This window comes from Salvelinus namaycush, chromosome 3 (assembly GCF_016432855.1).
Source record: "Salvelinus namaycush isolate Seneca chromosome 3, SaNama_1.0, whole genome shotgun sequence".
Lineage (NCBI taxonomy): Eukaryota > Metazoa > Chordata > Actinopteri > Salmoniformes > Salmonidae > Salvelinus > Salvelinus namaycush.
In genome coordinates, this window is record NC_052309.1 from 92,192,951 (window position 1) to 92,208,968 (window position 16,018).

Consider the following 16,018-nt stretch of genomic DNA (forward strand, 5'->3'; position numbering starts at 1 on the left):
TCACAGACACCTGTCTGTTTCACCTTTTCACCTGTCAAGTCACTTTAGACCTGAGTCATACTAAATATAGACTTGGCTATAGACTATTGAGATGTGACCTGTTTCTATAGGGGGTTAGGGTGAGGTTGGGAGCTGACAGTCTGAAGAAGGTATGGTAACAGTGTGGCTATCAAGACGTAGCCTAACCCATAGATATTTATATAGGGGGGGGGGGGGGGGGGGGGTGAAATAGTCTTTAGACTATCAAGACGTAGCCTAACCCATAGATATATCTATAGGGTGGGGGTGAAATAGTCTTTAGACTATCAAGACGTAGCCTAACCCATAGATATAACTATAGGGGGGGGGGGTGAAATAGTCTTTAGACTTATCAAGACGTAGCCTAACCCATAGATATATCTATAGGGTGGGGGTGAAATAGTCTTTAGACTATCAAGACGTAGCCTAACCCATAGATATAACTATAGGGGGGGGGGGGGGTGAAATAGTCTTTAGACTATCAAGACGTAGCCTAACCCATAGATATAACTATAGGGGGGGGGGTGAAATAGTCTTTAGACTATCAAGACGTAGCCTAACCCATAGATATAACTATGGGGGGGGGTTAGGGTGGGGGTGAAATAGTCTTTAGACTATCAAGACGTAGCCTAACCCATAGATATATCTATAGGGGGGGGGGGGGTGAAATAGTCTTTAGACTATCAAGACGTAGCCTAACCCATAGATATAACTATGGGGGGGGGTTAGGGTGGGGGTGAAATAGTCTTTAGAATATCAAGACGTAGCCTAACCCATAGATATATCTATAGGGGGGGGGGGTGAAATAGTCTTTAGACTATCAAGACGTAGCCTAACCCATAGATATAACTATAGGGGGGGGGGGGGGGGGTGAAATAGTCTTTAGACTATCAAGACGTAGCCTAACCCATAGATATAACTATGGGGGGGGGTTAGGGTGGGGGTGAAATAGTCTTTAGACTATCAAGACGTAGCCTAACCCATAGATATATCTATAGGGGGGGGGGGTGAAATAGTCTTTAGACTATCAAGACGTAGCCTAACCCATAGATATAACTATAGGGGGGGGGGGGTGAAATAGTCTTTAGACTATCAAGACGTAGCCTCAAGGCGTCAGCATGCTTCCATTCATCTGAAGCCTAGCTAAACTCGGCTAGGCGAACCGAACAAGGGTGCTCGCATACTCCCTTAAAAAAACCTTTGCTTGAAAAACGAGAAAAAAGCGGCAATAGTACTGTTTGTCCATCTTGAGACGCCGTAGCCAGAATTAAGTTGAGATAACTCCAGAAATCTGTCATAAATTGAAGTTTTTGCCAAGGAGTTCTTAGTTGCGTAACTTCACATCTAAGTTTGGTGGAGTATTTCTCAATGAAAGAAATGTGCATGAAAAAAAAACGAGTCCTCTCTCATTGAATGACAACAAACACTTCATTGAAGAATCCCTAGTGTTGACCAGAAGCCCGCGGACGCCTGAAGCCTATAGATATCACTAAAGGGAGGGGGATTAGTGTGAGGTTGAAGGGACACCTACACCCACACTCTTACCTAACATGACTGTATCCAAAATGGCATCCTTTCCCCTATATTATAGTACACTACTTCCCGACCACTACCCCCTATAGGACCTGGTCAAAAGTAGTGCACGACATAGTGAATAGGGTGCCATTTGGGATACCAGTGGTGACTCACCGGGTGCAGCCAGCCAGCCGTTCACACCAGGACGTGACGAGCTGCTACTTTCTCAGATGATGATCGAAGGAAATGCTATTCTGAGTTGGTGAGAGGAGGGGGTGGCGGTGAGGGGGAGACAACCGAGTGTGAGGTAAAACAACACTACAACTGGCTAATAGCACATTACTAAAGGTGTGTTCCAAATGGGATCCTATTCCACATACACTACATTCAGAAAGTATTCACACCCCTTCCCCTTGTTCTACATTTTGTTACGTTACTCTTATTCTAAAATGGATTAAATTAAATGTTTTCCCTCAATCAATCTACCCATTAATAACAAAGACAAAAGTTTTTTGAAAAACAAAAACAAAAAAACAAACAGAAATACCTTATTTACATAAGTATTCAGACTCGAAATTGAGCTCAGATGCATCCTGTTTCCATTGATCATCCTTGAGATGTTCCTACAACTTCAATTGATTGGACATGATTTGGACAGGCACACACCTGTCTATTTAAGGTCCCACAGTTGACAGCGCATGTCAGAGCAAAAACCAAGCCATGAGGTTGAAGGAATTGTCCGTAGAGCTCCGAGACAGGATTGTGTCGAGGCACGGGTCTGGGGAAGGGAACCAAAACATTTCTGCAGCATTGAAGGTCCCCAAGAACACAGTGGCCTCTATCATTCTTAAATGGAAGAAGTTTGGAATCACTAAGAGCTAGAGCTGGCCAAACTGAGCAATCGGGAGAGAAGGGACTTGGTCAGGGAGGTGAACAAGAACCCGATGGTCACTTTGACAGAGCTCCAGAGTGCCTTTGTGGAGATGGGAGAACCTTCCACAAGGACAACCATCTCTGCAGCACTCTACCAATCAGGCCTTTATGGTAGAGTGGCCAGACGGAAGCCACTCCTCAGTAAAAAGCACGACAGCCCGCTTGGAGTTTGCCAAAAAGCACCTAAAGGACTCTCAGACAATGAGAAGCAAGATTCTCTGGTCTGATGAAACCAAGATTGAAGTCTTTGGACTGAATGCCAAGCGTCACGTCTGGAGGAAACCTGGCACCATCCCTACGGTGAAGCATGGTGGTGGCAGCATCATGCTGTGGGGATGTTTTTCAGCGGCATGGACTGGGAGACTAGTCAGGATTGAGGTAAATTTGAACAGAGCAAAGTACAGAGAAATCCTTGATGAAAACCTGCTCCAGAGCGCTCAGGACCTCAGACTGAGGCGAAGGTTCACCTTCCAACAGGACAACGACCCTAAGCACACAACCAAGAAAATGCAAGAGTGGCTTCGGGACAAGTCACTGCTATGCAGCGACACTTCTCATCCAACCTGACAGAGCTTGAGAGGATCTCCAGAGATTAATGGGAGAAACTCCCCAAATACAGGTGTGCAAAGCTTGTAGCGTCATACCCAAGAAGAATCAACGCTGTAATCGCTGCCAAAGTTGCTTCAACAAAGTACTGAGTAAAGGGTCTGAATACTTGTGTAAATTGCTTTGTCATTATGGGCTATTGTGATGTCATTATGGGGTATTGTGATGTCATTATGGGGTATTGTGTGTAGATTTATGAAGATTATTTTATTTTTTATCCATTTCATAATAAGGCTGTAATGTAACAAAATGTGGAAAAAGTCAAGGGGTCTGAATACTGTCCTAATGCACTGTATCGTACAATACTTTTAACCAGCGCCCAAGTAGTGCACCATAGAGGGATTAGGGTTCCATTTGAGAAGCGACCTAAAAAAGATGCTATGAAGAAGCCAAGATGTGTCACTGTTAGGAGAATACTGTTAGAGGTTGAACAATGCTGTTGTGGTGGACCAACTTGTTAGGAGGGAAAACAGGACTAGAATTGTCTGGCAGCACATTACTAAAAGATGCTATAAAGAAGTCAAGATGTCTAAATGTTTCTAAAATGAAGTGTAGTAGGGTATTTTATCAGTATTAGATGGAGGTTGAAAAGTGCTGGAGTGGTTTCTGCACCAAACTTATATAGAGAGACTTTTTGTTCATCTCCATTCAATACACTATATATACACACACAAAAGTATGTGGACACCCCTTCAAATTAGTAGATTCATCTATTTCAGCCACACCCGTTGCTGACAGGTGTATAAAATCGAGCACACAGCCATGCAATCTCCATAGACAAACATTGGCAGTAGAATGGTCCGTACTGAAGAGCTCAGTGACTTTCAAAGTGGCACCGTCATAGGATGCCACCTTTCCAACAAGTCAGTTCGTTTAATTTCTGCCCTGCTGGAGCTGCCCTGGTCAACTGTAAGTGCTGTTATTGTGAAGTGGAAACGTCTAGGAGCAACAACGGCTTAGTAGCGAAGTGGTAGGCCACACAAGCTCACAGAACAGGACCTCCGAGTGCTGAAACGTGCAAAAATCATCTGTCCTCAGTTGCAACACTCACTACTGAGTTCCAAACTGCCCCTGGAAGCAACGTCAGCACAAGAACTGTTCGTCGGGAGCTTCATGAAATGGGTTTCCATGGATGAGCAGCCGCACACAGCCAAGAATTGGCTGGAGTGGTGTAAAGCTTGCCGCCATTGGACTCTGGATCGATGAATCACCATCTTCCAGCCTGACAGACGATTCTGGGTTTGGCGGATGCCAGGAGAACGCTACCTGCCCAATGCATAGTGCCAACTGTAAAATTTGGTGGAGGAGGAATAATGGGTTCGGACTAGACCCCTTAGTTCCAGTGAAGGGAACCTTAACGCTACAGGATACAATGACATTCTAGACGATTCTGTGCTTCCAACTTTGTGGCAACAGTTTTGGGAAGGCCCTTTCCTGTTTCAGCATGACAATGTCCCCGTGCACAAAGCGAGGTCCACACAGAAATAGTTTGTCTAGATCGGTGTGGAAGAACTTGACTGGCCTGCAAAAAGCCCTGACCTCAACTCCATTGAAAACCTTTGGGATTAATTGGAACGCTGACTGTGAGCCAGGCCTAATCGCCTAACATCAGTGCCCGACCTCACTAATGCTCTTGTGGCTGAATGGAAGCAAGTCCCCGCAGCAATGTTCCAACATCTAGTGGAAAGCCTTCCCAGAAGACTGGAGGCTGTTATAGCAGCAAAGGGGGACCAACTCCATATTAATACCCATTATTTTGGAATGGGATGTTTGACAAGCAGATGTCCACATACTTTTGGTCATGTAGTGTACAATTATGAATCTTGGACACCATTTTGTTGAAAACCCCCCCCCCAATGAAATATTAGTTACCGTGGTTACCTGTCCTAGATCTTCATAAATTCCATAATATTAACACGACACAGCATGACCCCTCTCACCCTGTTCATGCCAACAGACAGCCAGCTTAGCCATATGGTGTTACCAGTCACACGCCAGCGACTGTTCGTCATGAGGGTCTGTATAAACTAAACTAGCTAGACGTTGACAGATTCGTTGATTGGAGCGGTGCCTTGTTTAGACCAAACATTATGAACAAGCACAGAATACAGAGTATTTTTTCTCTCTAGCCATTTCACTGCTTATTCACAGAGTTTCAGAGCCGGTCTCTGAGCCACACCCAGGACTTTAGTTTACTGCAATTCTACACATTTTGCCGTGTTCCTATGCCCGTGTTCCTATGCCCGTGTTCCTATGCCCGTGTTCCTATGCCCGTGTTCCTATGCCCGTGTTCCTATGCCCGTGTTCCTATGCCCGTGTTCCTATGCCCGTGTTCCTATGCCCGTGTTCCTATGCCGTGTTCCTATGCCCGTGTTCCTATGCCCGTGTTCCTACGCCGTGTTCCTACGCCGTGTTCCTACGCCGTGTTCTTATGCCCGTGTTCCTACGCCCGTGTTCCTATGCCGTGTTCCTATGCCGTGTTCCTATGCCGTGTTCCTATGCCGTGTTCCTATGCCCGTGTTCCTACGCCGTGTTCCTACGCCCGTGTTCCTACGCCCGTGTTCCTATGCCGTGTTCCTATGCCGTGTTCCTATGCCGTGTTCCTATGCCGTGTTCCTATGCCGTGTTCCTATGCCGTGTTCCTATGCCGTGTTCCTATGCCATCTGAGTGACTCAAACATTAGGAACTAACGTGTTTTAATTTCTGATTCTCCCTGAACGTCGAGTTTTTATATTGGTGATTGTTCATTCTCAAAGATGATCTCATGTATAATATATATCCGTCTGTTATCTTTTCTACATACTTTATATATCTGGTTATAGTCCTTTAAGAGTACACTTTTTATTTTATTCTTCAGCGGTGGCCCGCCACTGCTAAATTAATATAGGGGAAACACTGACACCCTGCAACATTACAGTCATGTTTTTATGATGCCAGTGAAAAGGTTTCACATTCCTGTGTGACTGTTTGTGGACGGCCTGCAGTGCTGATCGTTGTGGACGCCCTGCGGTGCTGATCGTTAAAGTGTCACCAGCGAGAGTTGAAAAGGAATGAAGAACTATTAAAACAAGGCTAGAAACATGACGACGTTTTCAGACCTGGGAGAAGTGTGTGAGAGTCTAACCTGTGAGGTGGAAATACGGGGTGTTGTGTGTGGTGGTGTGTCTAACCTGTGTGTTTGTGTCATTACCTGTGAGGTGGACATGCGTGAGTCCTGTCGTCCAGTCAGGTCTGAGGAGGAGATGTTGACAGGAGCTCCACGATGAAGACGCATGCTGACCTTCCTCTCCCGCTCCATACCTGGGATAGAGGACAGATACCTGGGTTAGAGAGAGACCTCCATACCTGGGATAGAGGACAGATACCTGGGGTTAGAGACCTCCATACCTGGGATAGAGGACAGATACCTGGGTTAGAGAGAGACCTCCATACCTGGGATAGAGGACAGATACCTGGGGTTAGAGACCTCCATACCTGGGATAGAGGACAGATACCTGGGTTAGAGAGAGACCTCCATACCTGGGATAGAGGACAGATACCTGGGTTAGAGACCTCCATACCTGGGTTAGAGAGAGAGACCTCCATACCTGGGATAGAGGACAGATACCTGGGGTTAGAGAGACCTCCATACCTGGGATAGAGGACAGATACCTGGGTTAGAGAGAGACACCTCCATACCTGGGTTAGAGAGAGAGACCTCCATACCTGGGATAGAGGACAGATACATGGGGTTAGAGAGAGACCTCCATACCTGGGATAGAGGACAGATACCTGGGGTTAGAGACCTCCATACCTGGGATAGAGGACAGATACCTGGGGTTAGAGAGACCTCCATACCTGGGATAGAGGACAGATACCTGGGTTAGAGAGAGACACCTCCATACCTGGGATAGAGGACAGATACCTGGGGATAGAGAGAGAGATACACCTCCATACCTGGTGATCAACCTTTATCTAACCAATTCAGTGATTTCACTAACCTGTGTGTGTGATTTCACTAACCTGTGTGTGTGATTTCACTAACCTGTGTGTGAGGTGGGCGTAAGGGGTGCGGGTGCGGCTGCGTCCTGTGCTCCTCTGGGTCGTCCGGAGGCTGAGGGGATCCCTCTGGCCCCTGCAGGGGCCCTGGCCTGTCCCTGTCTCAGTCTGTCCTCACCGGCTCTCCTCTCCCTCTCTGCATCCTCCGCTGCCCTGTTGGCGCCCTGTACACACAGAGACATACAACACCATGGAGACAACGGTCACACTGTCCCACCTCCCAACCCTTCACTATCACAACAACACCATGGAGACAACGGTCCCACTGTCCCACCTCCCAACCCTTCACTATCACAACACCACCATGGAGACAACGGTCACACTGTCCCACCTCCCAACCCTTCACTATCACAACAACACCATGGAGACAACGGTCACACTGTCCCACCTCCCAACCCTTCACTATCACAACACCATGGAGACAACGGTCACACTGTCCCACCTCCCAACCCTTCACTATCACAACAACACCATGGAGACAACGGTCACACTGTCCCACCTCCCAACCCTTCACTATCACAACAACACCATGGAGACAACGGTCCCACTGTCCCACCTCCCAACCCTTCACTATCACAACAACACCATGGAGACAACGGTCACACTGTCCCACCTCCCAACCCTTCACTATCACAACAACACCATGGAGACAACGGTCACACTGTCCCACCTCCCAACCCTTCACTATCACAACACCATGGAGACAACGGTCACACTGTCCCACCTCCCAACCCTTCACTATCACAACAACACCATGGAGACAACAGTCACACTGTCCCACCTCCCAACCCTTCACTATCACAACAACACCATGGGGACAACGGTCACACTGTCCCACCTCCCAACCCTTCACTATCACAACAACACCATGGAAACAACGGTCACACTGTCCCACCTCCCAACCCTTCACTATCACAACACCATGGAGACAACAGTCACACTGTCCCACCTCCCAACCCTTCACTATCACAACAACACCATGGAAACAACGGTCACACTGTCCCACCTCCCAACCCTTCACTATCACAACAACACCATGGAGACAACGGTCACACTGTCCCACCTCCCAACCCTTCACTATCACAACACCATGGAAACAACGGTCACACTGTCCCACCTCCCAACCCTTCACTATCACAACAACACCATGGAAACAACGGTCACACTGTCCCACCTCCCAACCCTTCACTATCACAACAACACCATGGAGACAACGGTCACACTGTCCCACCTCCCAACCCTTCACTATCACAACAACACCATGGAAACAACGGTCACACTGTCCCACCTCCCAACCCTTCACTATCACAACACCATGGAGACAACGGTCACACTGTCCCACCTCCCAACCCTTCACTATCACAACAACACCATGGAGACAACGGTCACACTGTCCCACCTCCCAACCCTTCACTATCACAACAACACCATGGAGACAACGGTCACACTGTCCCACCTCCCAACCCTTCACTATCACAACAACACCATGGAAACAACGGTCACACTGTCCCACCTCCCAACCCTTCACTATCACAACACCATGGAGACAACAGTCACACTGTCCCACCTCCCAACCCTTCACTATCACAACAACACCATGGAGACAACAGTCACACTGTCCCACCTCCCAACCCTTCACTATCACAACAACACCATGGAGACAACGGTCACACTGTCCCACCTCCCAACCCTTCACTATCACAACAACACCATGGAAACAACGGTCACACTGTCCCACCTCCCAACCCTTCACTATCACAACAACACCATGGAGACAACGGTCACACTGTCCCACCTCCCAACCCTTCACTATCACAACACCATGGAGACAACGGTCACACTGTCCCACCTCCCAACCCTTCACTATCACAACAACACCATGGAGACAACGGTCACACTGTCCCACCTCCCAACCCTTCACTATCACAACACCATGGAGACAACGGTCACACTGTCCCACCTCCCAACCCTTCACTATCACAACAACACCATGGAGACAACGGTCACACTGTCCCACCTACCAACCCTTCACTATCACAACACCATGGAAACAACGGTCACACTGTCCCACCTCCCAACCCTTCACTATCACAACAACACCATGGAGACAACGGTCACACTGTCCCACCTCCCAACCCTTCACTATCACAACACCATGGAGACAACGGTCACACTGTCCCACCTCCCAACCCTTCACTATCACAACAACACCATGGAGACAACGGTCACACTGTCCCACCTCCCAACCCTTCACTATCACAACACCATGGAGACAACGGTCACACTGTCCCACCTCCCAACCCTTCACTATCACAACAACACCATGGAGACAACAGTCACACTGTCCCACCTACCAACCCTTCACTATCACAACACCATGGAGACAACGGTCACACTGTCCCACCTCCCAACCCTTCACTATCACAACACCATGGAGACAACGGTCACACTGTCCCACCTCCCAACCCTTCACTATCACAACACCATGGAGACAACGGTCACACTGTCCCACCTCCCAACCCTTCACTATCACAACAACACCATGGAGACAACGGTCACACTGTCCCACCTACCAACCCTTCACTATCACAACACCATGGAGACAACGGTCACACTGTCCCACCTCCCAACCCTTCACTATCACAACACCATGGAGACAACGGTCACACTGTCCCACCTCCCAACCCTTCACTATCACAACAACACCATGGAGACAACAGTCACACTGTCCCACCTCCCAACCCTTCACTATCACAACACCATGGAGACAACGGTCACACTGTCCCACCTCCCAACCCTTCACTATCACAACAACACCATGGAGACAACGGTCACACTGTCCCACCTCCCAACCCTTCACTATCACAACAACACCATGGAAACAACGGTCACACTGTCCCACCTCCCAACCCTTCACTATCACAACAACACCATGGAGACAACGGTCACACTGTCCCACCTCCCAACCCTTCACTATCACAACAACACCATGGAGACAACAGTCACACTGTCCCACCTCCCAACCCTTCACTATCACAACAACACCATGGAGACAACGGTCACACTGTCCCACCTCCCAACCCTTCACTATCACAACAACACCATGGAAACAACGGTCACACTGTCCCACCTCCCAACCCTTCACTATCACAACACCATGGAGACAACGGTCACACTGTCCCACCTCCCAACCCTTCACTATCACAACAACACCATGGAGACAACGGTCACACTGTCCCACCTCCCAACCCTTCACTATCACAACACCATGGAGACAACGGTCACACTGTCCCACCTCCCAACCCTTCACTATCACAACAACACCATGGAGACAACGGTCACACTGTCCCACCTCCCAACCCTTCACTATCACAACAACACCATGGAGACAACGGTCACACTGTCCCACCTCCCAACCCTTCACTATCACAACAACACCATGGAGACAACGGTCACACTGTCCCACCTACCAACCCTTCACTATCACAACAACACCATGGAGACAACAGTCACACTGTCCCACCTCCCAACCCTTCACTATCACAACAACACCATGGAGACAACGGTCACACTGTCCCACCTCCCAACCCTTCACTATCACAACACCATGGAGACAACGGTCACACTGTCCCACCTCCCAACCCTTCACTATCACAACAACACCATGGAGACAACGGTCACACTGTCCCATCTCCCAACCCTTCACTATCACAACAACACCATGGAGACAACGGTCACACTGTCCCACCTCCCAACCCTTCACTATCACAACAACACCATGGAGACAACGGTCACACTGTCCCACCTCCCAACCCTTCACTATCACAACACCATGGAGACAACGGTCACACTGTCCCACCTCCCAACCCTTCACTATCACAACACCATGGAGACAACGGTCACACTGTCCCACCTCCCAACCCTTCACTATCACAACACCATGGAGACAACGGTCACACTGTCCCACCTCCCAACCCTTCACTATCACAACACCATGGAGACAACGGTCACACTGTCCCACCTCTCAACCCTTCACTATCACAACAACACCATGGAGACAACGGTCACACTGTCCCACCTCCCAACCCTTCACTATCACAACAACACCATGGAGACAAGTCACACTGTCCCACCTCCCAACCCTTCACTATCACAACAACACCATGGAGACAACGGTCACACTGTCCCACCTCCAAACCCTTCACTATCACAACACCATGGAGACAACGGTCACACTGTCCCACCTCCCAACCCTTCACTATCACAACAACACCAGAGACAACGGTCACACTGTCCCACCTCCCAACCCTTCACTATCACAACAACACCATGGAGACAACGGTCACACTGTCCCACCTCCTAACCCTTCACTATCACAACACCACCATGGAGACAACAGTCACACTGTCCCACCTCCCAACCCTTCACTATCACAACAACACCATGGAGACAACGGTCACACTGTCCCACCTCCCAACCCTTCACTATCACAACAACACCATGGAGACAACGGTCACACTGTCCCACCTCCCAACCCTTCACTATCACAACAACACCATGGAGACAACGGTCACACTGTCCCACCTCCCAACCCTTCACTATCACAACAACACCATGGAGACAACGGTCACACTGTCTCACCTCCCAACCCTTCACTATCACAACAACACCATGGAGACAACAGTCACACTGTCTCACCTCCCAACCCTTCACTATCACAACAACACCATGGAGACAACGGTCACACTGTCCCACCTCCCAACCCTTCACTATCACAACACCATGGAGACAACGGTCACACTGTCCCACCTCCCAACCCTTCACTATCACAACAACACCATGGAGACAACAGTCACACTGTCCCACCTCCCAACCCTTCACTATCACAACAACACCATGGAGACAACAGTCACACTGTCCCAACTCTCAACCCTTCACTATCACAACACCATGGAGACAACGGTCACACTGTCCCACCTCCCAACCCTTCACTATCACAACAACACCATGGAGACAACGGTCACACTGTCTCACCTCCCAACCCTTCACTATCACAACAACACCATGGAGACAACGGTCACACTGTCCCACTTCCCAACCCTTCACTATCACAACAACACCATGGAGACAACGGTCACACTGTCCCACCTCCCAACCCTTCACTATCACAACAACACCATGGAGACAACGGTCACACTGTCCCACCTCCCAACCCTTCACTATCACAACACCATGGAGACAACGGTCACACTGTCCCACCTCCCAACCCTTCACTATCACAACAACACCATGGAGACAACGGTCACACTGTCCCACCTCCCAACCCTTCACTATCACAACAACACCATGGAGACAACGGTCACACTGTCCCACCTCCCAACCCTTCACTATCACAACAACACCATGGAGACAACGGTCACACTGTCCCACCTCCCAACCCTTCACTATCACAACAACACCATGGAGACAACAGTCACACTGTCCCACCTCCCAACCCTTCACTATCACAACAACACCATGGAGACAACGGTCACACTGTCCCACCTCCCAACCCTTCACTATCACAACAACACCATGGAGACAACGGTCACACTGTCTCACCTCCCAACCCTTCACTATCACAACAACACCATGGAGACAACGGTCACACTGTCCCACCTCCCAACCCTTCACTATCACAACAACACCATGGAGACAACGGTCACACTGTCCCACCTCCCAACCCTTCACTATCACAACAACACCATGGAGACAACGGTCACACTGTCCCACCTCCCAACCCTTCACTATCACAACATCATGGAGACAACGGTCACACTGACCCACCTCCCAACCCTTCACTATCACAACAACACCATGGAGACAACGGTCACACTGTCCCACCTCCCAACCCTTCATTATCACAACAACACCATGGAGACAACGGTCACACTGTCCCACCTCACTATCACAACAACACCATGGAGACAACGGTCACACTGTCCCACCTCCCAACCCTTCACTATCACAACACCATGGAGACAACGGTCACACTGTCCCACCTCCCAACCCTTCACTATCACAACACCATGGAGACAACGGTCACACTGTCCCACCTCCCAACCCTTCACTATCACAACAACACCATGGAGACAACGGTCACACTGTCCCACCTCCCAACCCTTCACTATCACAACAACACCATGGAGACAACGGTCACACTGTCCCACCTCCCAACCCTTCACTATCACAACAACACCATGGAGACAACGGTCACACTGTCCCACCTCCCAACCCTTCACTATCACAACAACACCATGGAGACAACGGTCACACTGTCCCACCTCCCAACCCTTCACTATCACAACAACACCATGGAGACAACGGTCACACTGTCCCACTTCCCAACCCTTCACTATCACAACAACACCATGGAGACAACGGTCACACTGTCCCACCTCCCAACCCTTCACTATCACAACAACACCATGGAGACAACGGTCACACTGTCCCACCTCCCAACCCTTCACTATCACAACAACACCATGGAGACAACGGTCACACTGTCCCACCTCCCAACCCTTCACTATCACAACAACACCATGGAGACAACGGTCACACTGTCCCACCTCCCAACCCTTCACTATCACAACAACACCATGGAGACAACGGTCACACTGTCCCACCTCCCAACCCTTCACTATCACAACAACACCATGGAGACAACGGTCACACTGTCCCACCTCCCAACCCTTCACTATCACAACAACACCATGGAGACAACGGTCACACTGACCCACCTCCCAACCCTTCACTATCACAACAACACCATGGAGACAACGGTCACACTGTCCCACCTCCCAACCCTTCACTATCACAACAACACCATGGAGACAACGGTCACACTGTCCCACCTCCCAACCCTTCACTATCACAACAACACCATGGAGACAACGGTCACACTGTCCCACCTCCCAACCCTTCACTATCACAACAACACCATGGAGACAACGGTCACACTGACCCACCTCCCAACCCTTCACTATCACAACAACACCATGGAGACAACGGTCACAATGTCCCACCTCCCAACCCTTCATTATCACAACAACACCATGGAGACAACGGTCACACTGTCCCACCTCACTATCACAACAACACCATGGAGACAACGGTCACACTGTCCCACCTCCCAACCCTTCACTATCACAACACCATGGAGACAACGGTCACACTGTCCCACCTCCCAACCCTTCACTATCACAACAACACCATGGAGACAACGGTCACACTGTCCCACCTCCCAACCCTTCACTATCACAACAACACCATGGAGACAACGGTCCCACTGTCCCACCTCCCAACCCTTCACTATCACAACACCATGGAGACAACGGTCACACTGTCCCACCTCCCAACCCTTCACTATCACAACAACACCATGGAGACAACGGTCACACTGTCCCACCTCCCAACCCTTCACTATCACAACAACACCATGGAGACAACAGTCACACTGTCCCACCTCCCAACCCTTCACTATCACAACAACACCATGGAGACAAGTCACACTGTCCCACCTCCCAACCCTTCACTATCACAACACCATGGAGACAAGTCACACTGTCCCACCTCCCAACCCTTCACTATCACAACACCATGGAGACAACGGTCACACTGTCCCACCTCCCAACCCTTCACTATCACAACAACACCATGGAAACAACGGTCACACTGTCCCACCCCTTCACTATCACAACAACACCATGGAGACAAGTCACACTGTCCCACCTCCCAACCCTTCACTATCACAACAACACCATGGAGACAACGGTCACACTGTCCCACCTCCCAACCCTTCACTATCACAACACCACCATGGAGACAACGGTCACACTGTCCCACCTCCCAACCCTTCACTATCACAACAACACCATGGAGACAACGGTCACACTGTCCCACCTCCCAACCCTTCACTATCACAACACCATGGAGACAACGGTCACACTGTCCCACCTCCCAACCCTTCACTATCACAACACCATGGAGACAACGGTCACACTGTCCCACCTCCCAACCCTTCACTATCACAACACCATGGAGACAACGGTCACACTGTCCCAACTCTCAACCCTTCACTATCACAACAACACCATGGAGACAACGGTCACACTGTCCCACCTCCCAACCCTTCACTATCACAACACCATGGAGACAACAGTCACACTGTCCCACCTCCCAACCCTTCACTATCACAACAACACCATGGAGACAACGGTCACACTGTCCCAGCTCCCAACCCTTCACTATCACAACACCATGGAGACAACGGTCACACTGTCCCAGCTCCCAACCCTTCACTATCACAACACCATGGAGACAACGGTCACACTGTCCCACCTCCCAACCCTTCACTATCACAACAACACCATGGAGACAACAGTCACACTGTCCCACCCCTTCACTATCACAACAACACCATGGAGACAACGGTCACACTGTCCCAGCTCCCAACCCTTCACTATCACAACAACACCATGGAGACAACAGTCACACTGTCCCACCCCTTCACTATCACAACAACACCATGGAGACAACGGTCACACTGTCCCACCTCCCAACCCTTCACTATCACAACACCATGGAAACAACGGTCACACTGTCCCACCTCCCAACCCTTCACTATCACAACAACACCATGGAGACAACGGTCACACTGTCCCAGCTCCCAACCCTTCACTATCACAACAACACCATGGAGACAACGGTCACACTGTCCCACCTCCCAACCCTTCACTATCACAACAACACCATGGAGACAACGGTCACACTGTCCCACCTCCCAACCCTTCACTATCACAACAACACCATGGAGACAACAGTCACACTGTCCCACCTCCCAACCCTTCACTATCACAACAACACCAT

General features: G+C 49.7%; 1 protein-coding gene across 3 annotated transcripts in view; it reads right to left on the bottom strand.

The window, feature by feature from the left end:
• Window positions 1-16,018, bottom strand: part of LOC120042708 (casein kinase I) — a 79,502-nt gene that overhangs the window by 9,175 nt on the left and 54,309 nt on the right. The window contains exons 7-8 of one of the 3 annotated variants that reach the window (XM_038987509.1): window positions 7,098-7,275; window positions 6,264-6,373 (exon numbers count right to left, since the gene is read on the bottom strand). In XM_038987509.1, the coding sequence (XP_038843437.1) occupies window positions 6,264-6,373; window positions 7,098-7,275 (288 nt within the window). Of the gene's footprint in view, window positions 1-6,263; window positions 6,374-6,772; window positions 6,958-7,097; window positions 7,276-16,018 lie in introns of those variants that run through there. The other 2 variants (XM_038987522.1, XM_038987515.1) reach the window with 2 other exon arrangements.